Source organism: Trichechus manatus, unplaced genomic scaffold (assembly GCF_000243295.1).
Source record: "Trichechus manatus latirostris isolate Lorelei unplaced genomic scaffold, TriManLat1.0 scaffold00004, whole genome shotgun sequence".
NCBI lineage: Eukaryota > Metazoa > Chordata > Mammalia > Sirenia > Trichechidae > Trichechus > Trichechus manatus.
The window spans coordinates 13,300,237-13,321,988 of NW_004443940.1; the positions used below are offsets into that span (position 1 = coordinate 13,300,237).

Genomic DNA, 21,752 nt, shown 5'->3' on the forward strand with positions numbered 1-21,752 from the left:
GTATGTATAGTGTGTCATGTATATGTGTGTTTAATAAGAAACTGTGAATTTTCCTGTAGTGCACGTACCGTACTGATCTTAAATAATTTACTGCTTTGCTCACTGTTTTCATTCTCTTGGTCATTCCGTGCTCAGAGTGTTTTCTAAACTCACGATCTGACCAAGTCTCTCCATGCTGAAAATTGTTCATTGGCTCCCCATTGCCCATAGGATAATATCTGAACTGACTGTATCACTGGCCTTCTGTATCACACTGGTAGACCACTTTTCACCTTCATGAGCGCTTTGCACGTCCTATGCCCTCTCCTCCTTGTCCATCTGGGAAATGCTTATTTATTCATCAGGATCCATGTCAGAGGTTACCTTTTCTTTGAATTTTCTAGGCTCAGACCTCTGGCATCACTTACTATTTTGTCTCAGACCTTTTCTTGAGCATGTATCACATTGTATTATCACTATTATTTGTGTGTCTGGTTAACCTAGCCTGTGAGTTCTTCCAAGACAAGGAGCATGTCTTAGTCAACCTTTGTAAACTAGTGACTGGCTCTGTGCCTGCCATAAAGTAGGTTTCAGCGACTGTTTATTGAGCAAATGCAATTTCAGACCCTCAGCTTTCTTGTAACCATGCACTCTAAAGTTAAAAATCTTTACAGCAAGTCATTAGTTAAATTAAAAAAGGTGTCAAGAGAGACTCTAGAGGAAATTAGATAATGATGACCTTTAACCACATGATAGTGCTAATTGTCTTTCTCTTTAATTGTGATGGCAACCACTGATGGTGGCCTTTAATTCTCTACGTGTCAGATCCTGAAAAATGGGAGGCAGCCTGACTAGGCACCAGTGCCAGCCCTCCAGGGGCCAGTCATTGTGGCTGTTATGGTAGACACCACAGGATGCAGAAGCCTAAGAGCAGGTTGCTTTGGAATCCTGAATTGAAAAGAGATGCAGCCAAGACCAACAAACTATGCAAGGGATTAAAGAAGTAGTGGGAGGTAGTGAGTCATGAAGAACAGGGAGACGTTTGTTTCACAAAGTGGAAAGGGTGTCTGTGGAAGCCGTTCAGTTGCCGTGGAAAACTCTTTTCGAAAAACACCATGGAAAGTAATGATTTGACTCAGAAAATAATTCAATCCTGAATCAAGGGGAAAATAGGTTGACTCTTTTGTTCAACTTCTATGTTTTTTATTTCGTGGGGGTGGGAACCTACCTAGGTCTGCAACCACCACTCCATCAGGCTCCCCTCGGACCTCCCAGCAGAATGTTTATAATCCTTCAGAAGGTTCTACGTGGAATCCTTTCGATGATGACAATTTCTCCAAACTCACAGCTGAAGAACTGCTAAACAAGGACTTTGCCAAGCTGGGGGAAGGTGAGTAATTGGTGTCTTTTTGTGATTCTTGGTCATAAATTCTGTGTGCTGGGAAATACCAAGAGTTAGAATGAACCTTAATTCTAGAGGGGTGTGTATGTGGAAATGTAGACTTGGGCTTTTCTTTCTCTCAAAGGCTTGATTTTGGAGTATGTGTGCAAATCCATTTTTATTTTTACCACAGCCTTGAAGCCTTTTCATCCTCAGGAAATCATGATCTGTTTTGAGTGGCAGCAAGGAGAGTGTGAACGTTAGGGAAGATACTGTGTTTTAAGAAAGATTCCGTAGTGTCGGTCAGGATGGTAGTATCAAGCATGGTCGCTCCTTAGAGGAATGTGAGGAATGTGATGGCAGTCCCCTTCTTCTCCTTCAACATAAGTAGGTTTGTTGTTGTTGTTAGTTGCCATCAAGTTGGCTCCAACTTACGACAACCTTATGTATAACAGAATGAAACATTGCGTGGTCCTGCGCCATCTTCATGATTGTTGGTACGTTTGAGTCCATTGTTGCGGTAATTGTGTCAATTCCTCTCATTGAGGGTTGTCCCAGAGAGTTGTAACTACTTGCCCAAGAGAGTCTGCCCTCATGTGGACATTCAGTCTTCCACTATGTTCAGAGTTCTGTGTTACTGTTGACTGACCACAGAAAAGAGATCAGATACAAAGAAGATATCATTTCTGCCCTCACACAGTCTAATTTTGAAGGCAGGACACACACACACATACACTCTGGAAATCAACAACACACACCCTGGGAAATTACTACAAAATGATGCAATTCGAGACCATGGTCTCAAAGCTCAGTTGGCATAACGTAGTTTATTAAATAAGTGTTCTATATCTGACTGTGATGAGTAGCGTCTGTGGTCTTAAAAGCCTTCGAGCAGCCATCTAAGATATATCTATGGTCCCATCCTGGCTAGAACAAAGGAGAATGAAGAAAACCAAAGATACAAGGGAAAGATTAGTCCAAAGGATTAATGGACCACAACTACCACAGCCTCCACCAGACCAAGCCCAGAACAACTAGATGGTGCCCAGCTACCACTACCAACTACTCTGACAGGGATCACAATAGAGGGTCCTGGACAGAGTGGAAGAAAAATTGTAGAACAAAATACAAATTCGCAAAAAATAAATAAATAAATAAAAGACCAGACTTACTGGTCTGACAGACTGGAGAAGCCCCGAGAGTATGGCCCCCAGACACCCTTTTAATTCAGTACTGAAGTCACTCCCGAAGTTTACCCTTCAGCCAAAGATTAGACGGCTGTATAAAACAAACAATAACACACGTGAGGAACATGCTTTGTAGTTCAATCATGTATATGAGACTAAATGGGCACACCAGCCCAAAAGCAAAGATGAGAAGGCAGGAAGGGACAGGAAAACTGGATGAATGGAAACAGGGAACCCAGAGTGGAGAAGGGGAGAGTGTTGACATATCGCAGGATTGGCAACCAATGTCACAAAACCATTTGTGTATTAATTGTTTAATGAGAAACTTATTTGCTCTGTAAACTTTCAACTAAAGCACAATTTAAAAAAAAAAAAAGATGCAATTCAGAAAGAGTACATCAGCATAGACAAAAGCACAGGTAAGGGAATAATTAGAGCCAGGTGAGTGGTATGAGCTGTTGACTGAACATTTTAGCTTTAGCTGTTATTTTATAGACATCTTTTAAAAATCCATATTACTTTCTTGGTTTTTAAACAGAGAATTGAGCAAAGGATTTAACTTTTCTTTGACAGCTCAGTTTTATTGTTATGTGTGCCAGTTATTGTTCTGGGCTATAAACAGAAATATCTTTATGGGCTGTTGAAAGCTGTAATATTTTTGCACCCAATTAAGTGAACCTTGAGTTTTTTTTTTTAATTCTTGAGTCTAGGTTTAATAATTTCCTATCTTCTGTCTCACTGTTCAGCTGTCAGCTTTCACATTAAGCTGCTGTCATTGCTGTCCCTCATAGTGTCATACTCTGCCATCTCCACCACTCCCTCTTCTCATTTGCTGTTTAGAAACTGCTTTCAACAGGGTAAATAGATCGTCAAACTCATTAGAATGATATAAAACAAAATAGATTCAGAATGATGGTGGGAGGCCATTCTGCACTGAGTAATGTGGTTGAGCTTTAGGGCTTAGCTCTGTGCTATCTCTTCTCACTCTTAAAACCTTCCTTCACCTTCTCGGCTGTTCTCTCAGATATTGAAATGACTAGACAGCAATTTTTGAATAGCTAAGGTGTTGCCATAATTCATTAAAAGAAGTCAAGTCTAGAAGTCAATTCAGAGGATACCCTTTACCTCACGTGTGTGTGCATGTGCGCACATGCATTTATTACGGTATTCTGGCTGAAATGAACTGACTGGTGTTTTGTCCCTGCAGGCAAACATCCTGAGAAGCTTGGGGGCTCAGCTGAGAGTTTGATCCCAGGCTTTCAATCAACTCAAGGCGATGCTTTTGTGACTTCCTCATTTTCTGCTGGAACTGGTTAGTATGGCTGACACCCTGAAACATGAGGTCTGCTGTTGTTACCTTCACACTGTTTTCCACTACACAGATGATTCTAGCATGCCAGTGAACCCTCAAGTCTTTGCAATAACTTGTATTTTCTTTCATTCACTAGATTTCCAATCAAAAAGATAGGGATGGAGAAAAATCTAGAATTAGAAGGACAGGTTCATCTGGCAGTAATATACACAGCTGTTCTCTCTATTCCATGGACATGTCTAACTATTTCTAAATTTAAGGAACAATAGCTATTTAACATTACACCAAGGAAACCTCCTTCTGCACAGGAAGTTTGTTCACTCTGTTAATCTCTTGTGATTGTTTAGGTTATTTGGAATGACTTGAAGAGTTTGAAGAATTACATGGTCTGTCCTATGTCTGAGATTCTCCTAAGCTGTGTTTGTGTGTGTCTGCTTAGGGAGTGAGGAGGGAATTTTTTAAATGAGGTTTTTTTTTCTTTTTTTTTTTTTAATTATAGAAGAATTAAATGAATTTTCCTCTTTATTAATAAAAATTATACATATTTACCATATAAAAGTTGGTAATTTATACCAACAGAAGTATAGAGAAAGAAGTTGAACTTGCTCATGATCTCACCACTAAGAGATAGTGCAGGGATAACCATTTTGATGTCTGTTGGTGGCATTTAATCTTTTTTAAGGTCATAGATATTTTTGAGAATCTAATGAAAGTTATGGATCTTCTCCTCACCAAAATGCATGTGATCACAACTTTGTACAAAATTTTAGGCCTCAGCTTAAGACTGTGATGTGCATCTTTATATATTTAGTATGTATACACACATATATACATATACACAACATTGCACATACTATTTTTGAAACCTAATTTTTTCAGTTGATAAATCTGGCATATTTTCCCACATCATTCAAAAGACTACTAAAATGTAATTTTTTTAAATATCTGCATTATATTCCTTTATATAGGTATACTCTGATATTATAGGTATTTAACCAAGACTTCTTTTACATATTAACTTGATTAGAGTGTTTTATATTGTAAATTCCTCAGCAGTGGACATAAGGTTTTGAATATATTCTTCGTAGGATATGGAATTTGATATACTTCTGAAATTGATCTTTTTAAATATACTAATTAATTTCTGCTTTTAACCTTATGTATTCTTCCTTCTTGCTTTCTTCAGGTGTTTTAGTAGTTTTTCTAACCTCATAAACTTATTTCTGATTAGAACCTTGGCTGCCATTCCATAATAATTGATATGTAATGCTCTTATTACTCTCATTGTTTTCTGGGTATTTTTTACTTCTTTTTTAAAATTTTTATTGTACTTTGGGTGAAAGTTTATGGAGCAATTTAGTTTCCCATTCGATAATTTGTACATAAAATGTTCCATGGCCTTGACTTCACTCTGCACAATGTGTCAGCCCTCTCCCCATTTCCACCCTGGATTCCCCTTTTCCTTTTGTCTGGATTTTCTATACCTTGTTGCCTTCTCATCTTTGCTTTTGGGCAAATCTTGTCCTTTTGATCTTGTGTAATTGATTGTTCTAAGGAACACGTTCCTTTCGGATGTTGTTGTTTATTTTATGGGCCTGTCTGTTGTTAGGCTGAAAGGTGGTTTCTGGGAATGGCTTCATTTCCAGGTCAAAAGAGTGTCTTAGGGCCATAGTCTCAGGGGTTCCTCCAGTCTCTGTCAGACCGGTAAGTCTGGTCTGTTTTGTGAATTTGGTTTTTTGTTCTATGTTTTTCTCCCACTCTGTCCAGGACTCTCTGTTGTGATCCCCGTCAGAGCAGTCGGTAGTGGTAGCCGGGTACCATGCAGTTCTTCCGGTGTCGGGGTTGTTTAGGCTGTGGTTCATGTGGTCCATTAGTCCTCTGGACTAATTGCTGCTCCCTTGAGTCTTTGCTTTTCCTCACTCTCCTTTGCCCAATAATTGTATCTTAGATGGTTACTTTTAAGACCTCAGATGCTACTCACCGAAGTAGGATACAGAACACTGTCTTTATGAACTATGTTTTGCCACTTGACGTAGTTGTCTCCTGAGTCTATGGTCCTTTGCCTTTGAGCCCAGGAACTTCGTCCCACGGGGTGTTTGGTTCTAAGAAGTTTGCATGACTGTGCCCCTTACATGCTCTGTTGTCTGTATTAATACACACACAGCACCTACAATTATATATGTAGAAATATCCACAACCAAATCTATATCTGCAGGTGGGTGTGCTCCCTCACGCCCTCCCACACCTCTTTAGCGTACCTATCTACCTGTGTATCTGTTCATAAATTATTGATTGTTAATACTATTGTTTGAGGATCATCTATGTTATAGTTGTTACCGTAGTTGCCCCTTACTCTTGCGTTCCTCTCAGTATCTTCCTTTGCCTTGGTCATGTTGATGCTGACTTCTCCCATATTGTATACTGCCTTCCCTTCACCAGTATTAACATGTGTCTTCCATCTAGTTAATAGTTTTCCCTCCATTCCCCTCCTATCCCTAAACCAAAAAACTAAACCCATTGCTGTCGAGTCGATTCCAACTCATAGCAACCCTATAGGACAGAGTAGAACTGCTCCATAAGGTTTCAGAGAACACCTGGTGGATTCAAACTGCCGATCTTTTGGTTAGCAGCTGAACCCTTAACCACTATGCCACCAGGGTTTCCCTCCTACCCCTGGTAATCATCAAAGAATGTTGTTGGTTTTTTTTCTGTGTGTAAACCTTTTCTTGTTTTTTTTTTTAAATAGTGGCCTCATACAATATTTATCCTTTTGTGATTGACTTATTTCACTCAGCATAATGTCCTCCAAATTCATCCATGTTGTGAGATGTTTCACAGATTCGTCATTATTCTTTATCATCGCGTAATACTCCATTGTGTGTATGTACTGCAATCTGTTTATCCATTCATCTGTTAATGGACATTTAGGTTGTTTCCATCTTTTTGCTATTGTGAAGAGTGCTTCAGTGAGTATGGGTGTGCATGTGTCTGTTCTTGTCACAGCTCTCATTTCTTCAGGCTGTGTACGTAGGAGTGGGATTGCTGGATCATATGGTATTTCTATTTCTAGCTTTGTAAGGAAGCGGCATACCATTTTCCATAGTGGTTGTACCATTTTACATTCCCACCAGTAGTGTATAAGAGTTCCAGTTTCCCCACAACCTTGTCAACATTTGTTACTTTCTTTTTGATTAGTGCCATTATTGTCGGAGTGAGAAGGTATCTCATTGTAGTTTTGATTTCCATCTCTGTAATGGCTAATGATCATGAGCATTTCTTCATGTTTGTTAGCCACTTGAATGTCTTCTTTGGTGAAGTGTCTATTCATAACCTTTGCCTGTTTTTCAGTTGAATTGTTTGTCTTTTTGTTTTTGAGTTATTGACGTTTTCTGTAAATGTTAGAGACTAGACCCTTGTCAAATATGTCGTAGTCAAAAAATTTTTTTTCCCAGTCTGTAGGTTCTCTATTTACTCTTTTGGAGAAGTCTTTTGATGAGTATAAGTGTTTAATTTTTAGGGAGTCCCATTTATCTAGTTCATCACAGGACTTTATGTATAGCAACTTAGTGTGATTCTATAATTATTTTAAAAGTTTTGTAAAAATCCACTTTATAGAAAGCAAAATGATATTTTAATTAATGGACAAAAATAATAAAATGCAATTTAAAGGATGATAAATTGGAAGTCAAGAGACCTGGATTCTGATCCTGTCTCTGCTGGTGGATCTCTGGCCAGTCTCTTAACTTCTAGGTGCTTAGATCCCTAAGAGCTCTGATATTCCATAGAGTGTATAGATTTCTGTAAATCTGTGTTTGCCAAATATAGAATGAATGCAAATGTTATGTTCAACGTAGTTCAGAGGTTAGGGCTTATCTAACCTCAACAGGCAAGAAGTCAATTTCTGTCTCTTTCTTTGTGCCTAACCAGCACTATTTTAGACACTGTGATGATACAATAGAACTTCGGTCCTTGAGTACCTCAAAGGGGTAATGGATGTATAGGAAGACCTGTGCACATGTGCTAGATTACAAAATAGTGTTGGTTTACATGCCAGAATGCATGGTATGGACAGTAATTGCTATGGGAATTCTGAGAGAGAGAGATCACTGTGAGCTGCTGTATCTAAGGAAGAAGTAGAATTTCAGATTTGTGTGAATATCCTGGTTTTATCATTAATTTTACCTTACAGTATTTTTAAGGACTAGATTATGTATCTCACAGGTACTTTGCTATTCCACTGGATTATATCTCCTCATCCCCCTTTATTCTGCTATGACTTACTCTGTAATTTGAGCTGTTGTGTTAGTAGATGGTAAATTCATTTAGATTTATGTGATGTTTTCTGCTTTTCTCTTTTCTCACTTTGACCCTTCCTTCCCCTCCCTCTCCAACCGACTTCAGCTGAAAAAAGGAAGGGTGGGCAGACTGTGGATTCTAGCCTGCCACTTCTGAGTGTGTCTGATCCTTTCATTTCTCTTCAAGTACCTGATGCACCAGGTAGGTAAATAGAACTGTTCTGGGGCTAAGCAGCCTAATTCTTATATCCCAAGGCCTTTTGAGAGTTCCCTTTTAAACACTCTATGAGAGGGGTCTGACTTTCAAAAACTCATAGCAGATGCTTTTGTATATTTTTAATGTGTCTCAAATAAGAGGGGCAAACTTGTCTTTGAGGGCACCAGCTCTTAGCAAAGATAATAAAATCAGTTCCGGTTATGCTAGATTTTTTTCCACTTACCAATGTTTAGTTTTTCCTCTTTGCTTGTGTTCATGGTAATGTGAGGGGCCTATGTATTAGAAAGAACATTAGTCTAATATGATTATAACTATGTGGGGTTAAAAAAAAACCTGTAAATGTATGAAAAAGGAACAAAATGCCAATAGTGGTTATTCTTATGATGATGGGATTATGGGTGACTTCCTTTCTGTCCAGTACCTATTCTTCTGTAATGTGCTTTTATTTTATAATATAAAAATGCATAATAAAAATAAATAATAATTTTTTTTTTAAAGCATAATAAAAGTTGATGGGAAATGTGAGTCAGGAGACCTGGGGCCCCTTCCTGGCTGTGCCATGATGTGAAGACCTTCTGGGCCAACTCTTCATTGTGAAGAGAGTTGGGCTGCATGAGTTCACATGTCTCTTTCCGTCTGCCAGATCCTGATTAGTAAATAAGCAGTCTGAAAGTAAGAAATGGTTAGCGTGTTCTGATTGAAGAAGCTTTTGAAACAAAAGTTGAATGTTCTTCATTTGGAGTTCATGAATGCCACTTATTTCCCCTCCTGCTTTCCTCCCTCCCATCCTTTTCTTTCAGGAGGGTGGTGGGGAGTAGTTTAAGGAGCAGCAATTGCCCTTTCCCTTCCATCAGACTCTTTGAAAAAGCAAATAGGTGGACCCAGCTCTTTAGAAGCAGCCGATGGTCATTCTGCTCTGACAGTCTTTCCTTTTTTCCCTTTCTTACCTCTTCTAATTCTTAACCTCAAACTGATAGTCTGTTTGTTCTTCTTTTCTCTCAAAATGTTAAAAGGTATATGATTGATTGCCTCAAGACTGGAAGTGATCGTGATGTTCATATCCTCTACTTACTAAGACAGACTTCAGCTAGGTACCAAGACAGTTTTTACTACTTTAGGCAATTTATTGCCTCTTCTAAGGGGAAGGCAGAAAGTTGCCCTGATCAGGTCGCTTTGCTCCTGTCTGTGGGGCTGCTCCTCTGACGTGCCTGACTTGACCCTGCCAGTCCTGACCTCCTGCTCTCTGCCTGGTGGTGGCAGCAGTATTTTAGGGGTAGACATAATAAGCCCTTATGGGAAAGCTGAGTTACCGTATAACTATAAACAGTCCACCCTACTTATGCTTGTAGTATCGCTCGAATAAAAACCTGAAAATGGCATCATGAATATAAGGGATTAACAATTTTCATAAAGTGACATACTACTTTATCCACTCAGAATTCCCGACAGCAGTACTATGTAACTTTCTAGGTTGCTGGATCCGATTGTAGCTCACAAATATCTAAAATCACTTTGACAACTGCTTCAGTATAGGGTGGTTAAAGAGAAGGGAGAAAAGGAGTCAAATAAAGGCTCTTTTCTCTGTTGTACCATCCAGGTATGCCTGGCAGTACCTTGATAAGCCAGTTTCAAGCAGAGAGCTGCAAAGGTGGGGCTGAAACTCAAGCTGCATCCTTCCTTAGGAAGGGGAATGATGAAAGGGCTGAGGGTTGAGTGTCTTCCTGACACCTAGGCAAACTGCAAGTTTGTTTTTCCCGTAAACAGTGTGCAGTTTGCCACTTCCTCCAGCCCCTATGGACACCAGTCAGGTTTTTTGTTTTGGTTTGGTTTTTCGTTTGTTTTTACATACAGCTCATGTTCACCTTCTCCACTCAGCCTTCGTGATGATAAGAATCATGGAGTTACAGTCTCCTGACAACCATGCCCTTCAATGACTTGACACTTTTATTTTATACTTCTGAAATGTTCTCACATATAACTTCCTTTGATCCTACAAATAATGCTGAGTGGTAGGTATGTCAAGTAGTGTCCCCATTTTATGGGTGAGAAAGCTGAGGCTTCAGTGCTGTTCTCTCTGTGCTGTGCTACACATTCCTTTTCATTGTCCATGTCCTTCAAGCAGTGAATGTTTCTGTTGTCTTTGGGACAGTTCTAGATTAATAAATTCTTTGACAGCTAAATTTAAGGTTTAGGGAAAAATAAAAATGTGTTAGAACTTGTAAGACCTGGGTCCTAGCCACTTAGTGGCTAGATAATCTTTGTCAAGTCACTTAAACTCTGTGTTCTCATCCTTAAATTGGGAGTATTAAAACCTATCCTACTTCCCTTATCGGTTGGTTATTAGGTTCAGGTAAAATCATGTATTTGAAATAGCTAAATAGCTGTGAATTCTAAATTGCTATACAGATGGTAAATGCTATAACAACTTTGGTTCTGAGTTCCTATTCCTAGTTATTATATAATTTTATGTAATATTAATATTTTTCTCCCTGTAGAAATTAAACCTGCTCTTAGAACCTTTAACCTTTGCGCAACTGGGAGCCCCTAAAGTAGATTTCCTTGATACAGTGATTGTCGAACTGTAGGTTAAGGAGCAGTGGATAATTGTGGATTTTGTTGTCTAAGAAGTATTTGTGTTTTTGCAAAGCCGTTGTAAACAAATTTTCTTAGAAAATATGGAATCCAAAAATCATAGCCATGAGCATGTATGCATTCACAAAGCTGCCAAATAAGGCATGGCTAGTGAGTCTCAAAGTATTTCACTGTTGCCCGTTTGCTGTGTATTCATTTGTTTTGTCTTTTGTTAGCATTAGAGAACAAACTATAGATAGTACCAAGTTTTAACATATGGTAGAAAAGATTTAGGGTTTTTCTCTGCTGTTTGGGGAAAAAGTTTTTATACTACCTTCTCAATCCAGATCTCTCAACATCAGTGTTCCATAAGACTAAGCAAGGATGTTTTAGTTTCCCCATAAGTGCTGCTTCCTAGAATTAAAAGCTTTATTCTTTTTTTAAAGTTTTTCTTAGTTTGTAGCTCCAGCATCTCTGGAAAAGTAAGCAAGAGAAGCTGTGTTTTCTTTGTGGTTTGTTCTCAAGATGGGCGTTCCTCTCATAGCTGTTTGCCTGACATCTTCCTCACTTCCAACAGCTGTCCTGTGATATTAAAAAGTCCAGGGTTGATCATAGTATGTATGTGTCTTTACTCTGGAAAGTATATATTCCTGCAGATTCATTACTCTAATATGAATCTGTAATTACCCATATTTCTCATGGAGTATGGTGTTGGACTTTTGCTTCCAACTTATAGATGTCACAGATGGGTTACTTTCTGGTTTCTCAGTGAAAGGAACTATTTATAGTCACTGGATTTTGAAAGCAGCATCTATCATCACAAGACTACACTCCAAGTCAGACAAGACATAAATCTCCAAACCCACAAAGCTGAACAGCCACATCATCTTTTTTCAATGGGGCTTTGCATCAGGCTATTCTATGTTTGTTAGCTCAGCACTCCACAGTACTTCCTTATTAGGGTTGAAATGGGCCTCAAGTGAGCCCGAATAAATGGGTTTTATTAGCTTCCCAAAAATGGGTATCTATCTTCTCTCTTGATATGTTAAAAGAGAGAAAGGTCACAACTTGCAGTATATCCCAGTCTCATGTTAGGAAATGAATTGCTATTATCTCACCTTAGACTGGTTATGAAGGATGTGTCACCTTCTTGTCTTGTGGTTGATAAAGTTAATGGCCAAGTCTTGAGAGGAGAGGTGTAAGAGAAGAATCTGAAATGGATTAGGTAATTCCTAACTCCCACTCTAGCAACTATCTACTTCCTTCTTCTCCCCCGCCCCCACTGCCTGTGAGTTATGTTTAAGAAGAGAGGGGGAGATGCTCAGAAGACCTTTTCTCTTACATCTTCCTTTAATTTCAAAATACTAATAATCTTCTCCTTTATTTTTTTCTTTTTTTTTAAATCGTGCTTTAAGTGAAAGTTTACAATTCAAGTTAGTCTCTCATACAAAAATTTATACATTCATTGTTACATGACCCTAGTTGCTCTCCCTATACTGTGACAGCACACTCTTCCTTTCCACCTCAGATTTCCCGTGTCCATTCAGTCAGCTCCTGACCCTCTCTGCCTTCTCATCTTGCCTCTGGACAGGAGCTGCCCGTTTAGTTTCATTATCTACTTGAGCTAAGAAGCACACTCTTCACAAGTATCATTTTATGTCCCATAGTCCAGTCTAATCTTTGTCTGAAGAGTTGGCCTCGGGAATGGTTTTAGTTTTGGGCTAACAGAGTCCAGGGGCCATGTCTTCTGAGGTCCCTCCAGTCTCAATCAAACCATTAATTCTGGTCTTTTTACTAGAATTTGAGTTCTGCACCCCATTTTTCTCCTGCTCTGTTGGGGACTCTCTGTTGTGTTCCCTGTCAGGGCAGTCATTGGTGGTAGCTGGGCACCATCTAGTTCTTCTGGTTTCAGGCTGAGGAAGTCTCTGGTTTGTGTGGCCCTTTCTGTCTCTTAGGCTAATACTTCCCTGGTGTCTATGGTGTTCTTCATTCTCCTTTACTCCAGGTGGGTTGGGACCAATAAATGCATCTTAGATGGCTGCTCACTAGATTTTAAGACCCCAGAAGCCACTCACCAAATGGTAATCCTCTCCTTTAAAAGTACCCTTGGTTTCCATTGTCCAGGCCAAATCATTTAGATCCATTTTTCTTTAGGGGTCCCCTTGGTATTCTTTTAACCATGCATGGTTTCAGTGCTTTTCCATGCTGTTAACCTGATTCATTTTTGTCTGGGACTTCCAGAAACCTGAGATAGAACTGAATGTAGTAATGGGAACGGGGTACAAGAACACCTCCAGCAGAAAAATATGAGCAGACAGTTCATAAAAAAAGAAATACCGGTTACCAGTAAATTTTTTTAAAAGTTCATCATCACAATGAATCCAAGAACTGCTTATTATAAAGCAGTAGATACTGTGATTTCACCTGTTAGATTGGTATAGATGAAAAAAACAATGGCAACATCCTAGGGCTTGGAGAAGGGATAGGAGAACAGACATGCACATATTTTGCTAGTGGGAGTATCAGTTCAACTTTTTGAGAGGACAGTCTGACAGTTTATAACAAAAGCCTATAAGTTTGTACTATCTCTTGGACTTAGCAGTTCTATTTCTAAAAATTTATTCCAGGAAAACTTGAGTATGCTTATATATTTATCTACAGATATGTTCATTGAAGTAGCATTCGTAATCGGCCAAAACAAACTAGATATCGAACAGTCAGAAATTGGTTAAGTAAATTCTATCCATTTAATAAAATATTATTCAGCAAGCAAATTGATATTATAGAATAACATTTGTGGCTTTGGAGGATGATTATGATGTGTATTGGTTATGGTTATGATTTATTGTTGAGTGAAATGATTGAGAACTGGTATGTATGTTTCTAGTGTTGTATGAATAAAAATGCATAGGAAAAGATTGGAAGGATACTCATGAAAATTCTTAATAGTGGATATCTCTAGAAGTGGGATTGTGGATAGATTTTATTTTTATCCTTTGGCTTAGCTATATTTTCCAAATTCTTCCTAATAAACGTTTACTTTTTAACAAATTACTACTTTTTTAATAAGGGATAAAACAGTAGAAGTTGTTTTTTTTCACATGTGGAGTGAACTTAGATCTTCCCCTTCTTTCTCACTCTGTTCTGTCTGTGTCTTTCTGGCTTGCATTTGCATGTAGAACAGCATGTTGAGTCAGCTCTCTGCATTTCCCAAAACCTGCTGCCTCGGGGCCAGTCACCTCACTGCCTGTGGTACTGAAATGCCCTCTGAGTGCCCTTCCCTGCGGTGATTACCAGGTCAGAATTAGAATGTGCCGACCATCCAGTTTCATCTTTCCAGTCCATCTTCTAAGCAACCAGTTCCTACTTCTATTTTTCTCTTCACACTGGATGATTGACTTTTAGAGGTAGATGTTGCTGCTATTAGGTGCTCTCGAGTCCATTCCAACCCGTAGTGACCCTATGTACAACAGAATGAAACACTGCCCGGTCCTGGCCATCCTCACAATCATTGTTATGCTCGAGTCCATTGTTGCAGCCTCTGTATCAGTCCATCTCATTAATGGTCGTCCTCTTTTTTGCTGACCCTCTGCTTTATCAAGCGTGATGTCCTTCTCCAGGGACTGGTACCTCCAGATAACATGTCCAAAGTACGTGAGACAAAGTCTTGCCATCCTTGTTTCTAAGGAGCATTCTGGCTGTGCTTCTTCCAAGACAGATTTGTTCATTCTTCTGGCAGCCCATGGTATATTCAACATTCTTTGCCAACACCATAATTCAAAGGCATCGATTCTTGTCTCGGTCTTCCTTATTGATTGCCCAGCTTTCGCATGTGTATGAGGTGATTGAAAACACCATGATTTGGGTCAAGTGTTGGGTCACCTTAGTCCTTAAAGTGACATCTTTGCTTTTTAACAGTTTAAAGAGGTCTTTTGCAGCAGATTTGCCCAATGCAACGCGTCCTTTGATTTCTTGACTGCTGCTTCCATGGGCGTTGATTGTGGATCTAGGTAAAATGAAAGGTAGATAGGACCTTTAATTTTATCTTCATTTTTTCAATAAGGAAACTTAGATCCAGAGAGAGTAAGTGATTTTCCCAAAATGTTTTACAAACTTAGTGCAAAACCTAGGTCTCTTACCTGTTAGTACCTTTTTTTCTCTCTTAGGCTATGCTGCTTCCTTACCACATTTTACTTTAATCAAGGAGTTCTCCTTATTTGGGCCTTATACTAAGGTATTTAAATAAAGTCTGGAATTTTATCCATTTTCACTACTATAATCAAGCATCTATAGCTAGGTGACCCCTTGTATAGTCTTCTTACTTAAAGAGAGGTTAATCCTCTTCAGTGTACCAGGCACTTTATTATATATACCTGTTAATTCTGTTAAATATATCCATTTAATCCTGACAACTCTATAGTTTATATTCTCGTTTTACAGGTGAGAAAACTACTTAGAAAAGTTAGGTAACTTCACTAACTTAAATAGGACTGTGCTCAATAGGGTTTTCAATGGCTGATTTTTTGAAAGTAGATTGCTAGGCCTTTCTTGTGAGGTGCTTCCAGGTGGACTCAAACCTCTAACCTTTTGGTTAGCAGCCAAATGTGTTAACCATCTGCACCACTCAGGGACTCCAAATAAAAGAATACCCTTCCTAAATCCAGGTACACCTACTCCTCACTTATCGACATGTTTAGGTTCCAAAGACCAGGTCGTTATGTGAACATTGGCGTTATACAAAAGTGGAAGATGACTGCATCAGTATATAATGGTCAGATTACATCATTACATAACTGCCAAACCACTGAGAATCATAGCCTAGCCAAGCTGACAATAACCTTCACCATCACAGCCAACATTACTCTCGCCTCACATCTCAGCGTTCGTTACTGCCTGACATACGATGTTAATGTGCAAAATAGATAGTAGATTTTTTACTATTGTCGTAAATGTGAAATGTCAGATAACAAGATAGTCGGTAAGTGAGGAGTAGGTGTATTCCTCCTCCCCTCCCCCATACACATATTCAGTCTGGAGCCAGTTCTAAAAATATCTAAGCCAACCTAGGAACTGATACAAAACTGGATCACTTTCTTCTATCCAGAATTACTCAGTGCCTTTCATGTGTACTGGAACATGATGCAGACTTGGGCATATGTTTCTGTCCCAAAGGAGATAAAACAGCTCTGTATGGTGTTTCTTAGGAGAATTAAATCCTTACTAAAATGAAATCTGTGGATTATTTATGGATTCCATTGATCTGTTATTACCTTATGTAATTGTGAGTCTTAAATTTCAGGTATGAAATGTCCCAGAAGATGGGTTTTGCTTTTGCTTCCAGAGAAGCATTTCCCTTGATTGATTGTTCATTAGATATCAGCAGGTTGTGATATGGCCGACATGAAGTTTGATGGAGGTTTGGGGTCTTTAAGAATGCCTGTGACACCATTTCCTAAATTTACCACACTCCTCTCTGTTCTGCCCTTCCCTACCCCCTGTCATGATACTTATCCTCAATATGTTTTTGTAAAACTGTAAGAGAAGTGAAGGAATTCCTAAAACAAATTATATTGGGACCAGCCCTTGCAGATGGGAGACCTCCAGGCCCTGTGATTTAAAGACTACCCTCACAATATCCTCGCCCTCGTAGGTGCTCAGCCTCCTACAGCCTCCCCATGATACCTTTTCTCAAGCTCTTCATTTACAGTGACCAAAAATGATCAGTAATAGCATTAGATATGACCTTTTCTAAGAGTCTGCATTTTAATGCAATCAAAGCCTTAGTTAAACTAGAGAAGTGAATCTCTAGTGTGGTAGAATTTCAGGCACTGCAAACTAAAGTAATATAGTACAAAAGCCTGGAGTTTAGAATATGTGGGTCCTAGTCCTAGCTAATGCTGGTACTGACTTGCTGTAAGATCTTGGGCAAGTACTTCATCTTTCTGGGACTATTTTCTTCATGTATAAATGAGAAGGATAAATTGGATAAGATCTGAGGTTCCTTCCACCACCAACGTTTCTTAGATAACTTTACCACTGTGCATGGGATTGTGTCTAAGTGAAGACCATTCCTCCTGTGTTGATGGAGGTAGGCAGACCCTGTGGGCAGCGTGTGGAAATAACTTTGAAGTCAAGTCCAGGCTCTACCATGGCCTATCTGTGACTTTGGGCAAGTCATACATTCTCACAGTCTCTGATCTTCATTCTCCTCAAGTGTATTAGTATTCTCAAATCCAGGACATTTTATGTATAATAAATGAAAATTGGCATTAAACTCTACAAATGTAAGTGATGGTTATTGTTGTGATGGCATCTAGAGGCCAGCCACTGAGTAACTAAGAGCCTTCCCTCACTGGGAGAGTCCATTTGCACATGCTGTCCACCTTCCATATGCTGTGGCCCTATACTCTCACTCCTAGTTGCCCTAGTTTTCTGCCTGGAATTACTCCATCCCCTGCCCCTCCCACCCAATATTTGAGTATTCCCAAGCAGCAGTGACCATACAAATATTGTCAAGTTTGAGGTCAGTCAGAAAATAAGCCTCCCTAAATTTGGCAGTTCACCTCTTCCATCTCACTGCATAACACACACATACACACATACTTTCATACCCTCTCACTTGGTTTTAGATAAAAAAAAATTAGATTTTTATTCTTGTTGAGACTTTTTCCAGCTGATGTCCTATCCTACCCAACCTCCAATCAAGCCAAAAGGCAGAGATGTAACAAGGAGTCTGAGAGGGCTCGGAGCACTGGGGTACCGAGATTAATGAGTCACCTTCCCTGCCTTCAGTCACCTTGTAAGGGCTGTAAGAGAAGTGAGTGCAGAGTGCTCCAGAAGATTCCTAATCTGGCAGGGAGTGTGGGGAAAGGCTTAGAGGAGATGACGCTTCAGTGACCAGTATAAAAGGTGGGCAGAGGTATCTCCATTTTACAGATGTGGAGATAGTGTCAGAAGTTTAGGGAACTGCTTCAGGGTCTCGACTGGTCACTGGAGAAGCTAGAATTCAAACTCCCAAAGAACACTAGCCTAAGGTTTCACACCAGGATAAACTACTGCATAAAAGACAAACAAATAATTTGGGGTCTTTACTTTTTTCCAGTGCTGCACAGGAGTGCAAGATATGAGTGCTGAAAGTGAAAGAAGCTTTTTGTTTTAAGGAATAAAACAAAAACTAGTGTTCAGAATAATGAAAAATTAGACTTGCTAGGAAAACCATCTTAATTTTCATTAGTATGCTAGAATATAGATCTACTAAAATGTTACATACACGTACTTGAACTTTAAGTTACTTCTTTTTCTCAAATAAACATTTTAATTTTAGTTTTATCTTAATGGCAGTTTATTTCTGCAGTAGAAAAAAAACATTGTTAACAAGTCTTTAACTGGTCAGGTCATGGAATTTCTCTGGCCTCAGTCTCCTCGGATGTAAAAGGAGGTCTGAGCTCTAAAGTCCCTTCTTCCTGTAAGATTCTGTGATTCATTATTTTGTTACCAGTTAACTCTCTGCTTGTAATAGGTTAAAGATAAATAGAAAGTTGTTGATGGATCAGGGCTAAAGGAATCATTTTGGAAGGAATCTTACTGTGTATACGTTGTCATACATGAAGTTATCAGGTATGACAAACCTGGTGGTTTCTCAGGTTCTTTTATTTCTTAGTGAAAGACATCCAGAGTAACCCATCTACAGGTTTAAGTAAATTTTGTGAGATTTGACCATAGAATAGTAAGAGTACCAGCATGTCACAGGCACATAGTTGACAGATAAGTAATGATTGTTGAAATTAGGTGTGGCTGAATGGATTTTCTTGGTGAGTTATAAACTGTGTCTAAATGCAAGACCCACCCACTGAAAAAAAAAAAAAAAGAAATTCAAAACTAAGCCCAGGAAGGGAAATGAATACACAAAGACTTGTATACAAATGTTTATAGCAACTTCATTTTTAATAGCTAAAAACTAGAAACAACCAAATGCCCATCAACTGGTAAATGGATAAACAAAATGTACCTCCATGCTCAGCAATAAAACAGAATGAGCTACTGATACATACTACAACATGGATGAATCTCAAAAGCTTTATGCTAAGTGAAGGAAGCCAGATGCAAAGGACTGTATGTCATAGGTTTCCATTTATAGGAAATTCTAGAATAGGTAAAACTGTAGTTGACAGAAAGAAGATAAATCAGTGGTTGCCAGGGACTGGGGAGGTGAAAGGAGAGGACTGACTACAAAGGGGCCCAAGGGAACTTTTAAATGTTCTGTATCATTATTTCAGGGATGGTTATATGGATGTATACATTTGTCAAAACTCATTAAATTGGAAAAAAAATCATCAAATTGTACACTTAAAATTAGTGACTTTTATTATATGTAAATTATATTTCAAATAAAAGCAGATAAACCTAGGGCAGCATCTTGTATGCCTTACAAAGTAACTACTTAAATTGGGGAAATATTATTAATAGTATTGATTTTTATGGTAAATCTAAACAAAATTTTGGCCCCTAAAATGTGTCTACATAGAAAATGGTGACTGATCAGCTTGCTTTGAGATCTCATTGCATTTTTGCTTTCTCTTTCTCTCTCTGCCCAACCTAGAAAAACTTATTGAGGGACTCAAATCTCCTGACACTTCTCTTCTGCTCTCTGACCTTTTGCCTCTGACAGATCCTTTTGGTAGCACTGCTGATGCTGTAATTGGTAAACCCATCATCTCTTTTTCTTCACTTTGCATGATAATATTTGTCTATTTCAAGAATAATAAACACCTGGTTAACAGATCCCTAGTGAATAGCCCTGGTGCAGAGTATAAATGCCACAGTCTTCTGGTTTTGAAGTTATGCCTTGTGCTCACCCAGAACCAAAGGCTATTTAATCTACTTATAACCCCAAATGAAGTGTTTTCTCTGCCTTCCAGGGGTGTAACACTGTCATTTTTTGTTTTCTTGATACCCTGAGATTTCTAGAATGAGGAGGAAAGTGGAAAGATTCACATATAGTTACAAAAGCTTCATGGAAGTTTCTGAGCTGGACCTTAGCTTTACTGAACTTAATGGAATTTAGCAGATTTTTCTTTAGAAAACCTTCGTATGTAGTATCAGTAACTGAGAAAACAATTTGCCCAGTGGTTAAGCCCCATGAGTAGAATCCAGCGCAGGGGCTTGGTCTGCTAACTCTCTTGCATTTTCCTGTGCTCCAAGGTAGGCAAAACCTACAAAATGCCCAGCGCCCGTATAGTCCAGTAAGGCCTGTCCTTAAAGACATAATAATGCCTTTGGGCAAAAAGTCCTAAAATGCCATGACCCTAAAGAGGGATGAGCCTCCAGCTGAGGGATGTCATATGGTGCAGAATACCTTCTAGCTCTTGAGATGGTTTAAGGTGTACTGGTGGCCTGCAGGGCACAGGGGATGTTTTGCCCCCATGTCTGCCCACTAAGAAAAGCAAAATTATCAGAAAGTACGAAGGTGCCTTTCAACCTGCTAGCTCTTCTGACATGGAAGAGATCTGCTGGGTGGCTCGTGTTCTACATTTATGTATAGAAATGGAGAATCACTGAGATTGGCCCCAGTGGTAACCTTCCACATGTGTGCTCAGTCAGTGAAGCCCACACACTCAAAGCACCACAAATGAAGTCACTTACTGTGCTTTCCATCTCATCTGAGATGGACATTTTAAAGATCTGTAGAAGAAAGCCTTCATTTTAGAATTTCATTAGAATTTCATTAGAATTTTCTAAAGAACTTTCTGACCTCCTTTCCTTTGCCATTTCCTCTCCTTTCTTAATGCTCTGTTATAAAAGAAAAAGCTGATGCTGCTGTTGAGAGTCTCATACCAGGACTGGAGCCCCCAGTGCCCCAGCGCCTCCCATCTCAGACGGAATCCGTTACCTCGAATCGCACAGGTCAGTCAGGTGTCTCTGCAGCTGCAGGCTGGTCGGTGTGATGAGCCCTGAGAGCCAGTCTTTCCACCTGGGACAGATGATGGAGGGCTTACTTTGCAAACTGGCTAGTTCCTCCTAGAACAGATGCTCGGGTTTGTTCTTTCAGCCCCAGCTTCTAGATGTTGTTGAGTGACGTGTTTTCTCACTGAAGATCAGAGAGTGCTTTTTGGAGCCATGTTCATAGTAGAGCGATCCCTGGGCTTTCTCTGGCTATCATATTTTTTTATTCAAGATTCTTTTCACTGGTGGCTGGTTTCCTCCACCTCCTTAATTAAAACACTGTTGAGCTACAAGAATGCGCTTAACTCTTTCAGGTTGCTAGGCAGTCTTTTCTATCTAACAGTTCAGTGATGTCTGTGGAGTTCATGTTCTGTGTGTTGACATTCTGTACCCAAGAGAGAGCTTTAATCATATATAGGTGATTTGCTGCTAAATGGTAGGCAAAATTGAAAGCTTCCCTAGATCTAGCATTGCTCTCACTCTAGATTTAAAGTTAAATCTTAGTTGAATTTCTTAACTGCTCGTAAATACATATTTGGTAACCTTCAATTTTTTTGATTCCATAATTACCTTTATAAAAGTGTCTGAACAGAAACAGTTATAAGTCTGAGACATGTGAGAATAACCTCATCCAGATGAGGAAAAAGAAAAATTAACACAGAAGATAGTATGGTTCCTTTTCCTTATCTTTACTTGGATTTTGTGGAATCTCAGTATTTCTCCTAGAAAAATTTCCCAGAAAACAGTCCATGTGTTAAAATGCTAGACCTATGAATTTTGTCTTCCTTCTGGTCTCTAACTGAAAGCCAAATCCTGTGTTCAAAGGAGCAATTCAAATTTAAAGAATAATAGTAAGAGGCAAGATCAT

The 21,752-nt window shown here is 39.1% G+C and overlaps 1 protein-coding gene across 1 annotated transcript in view; it reads left to right on the top strand.

The window, feature by feature from the left end:
• Positions 1-21,752, top strand: part of AAK1 (AP2 associated kinase 1) — a 169,538-nt gene that overhangs the window by 140,434 nt on the left and 7,352 nt on the right. The window contains exons 15-19 of the mRNA XM_023733059.1: positions 1,212-1,369; positions 3,755-3,859; positions 8,261-8,356; positions 19,542-19,643; positions 20,744-20,845. Of these exons, the coding sequence (XP_023588827.1) occupies positions 1,212-1,369; positions 3,755-3,859; positions 8,261-8,356; positions 19,542-19,643; positions 20,744-20,845 (563 nt within the window). The remainder of the gene's footprint in view (positions 1-1,211; positions 1,370-3,754; positions 3,860-8,260; positions 8,357-19,541; positions 19,644-20,743; positions 20,846-21,752) is intronic.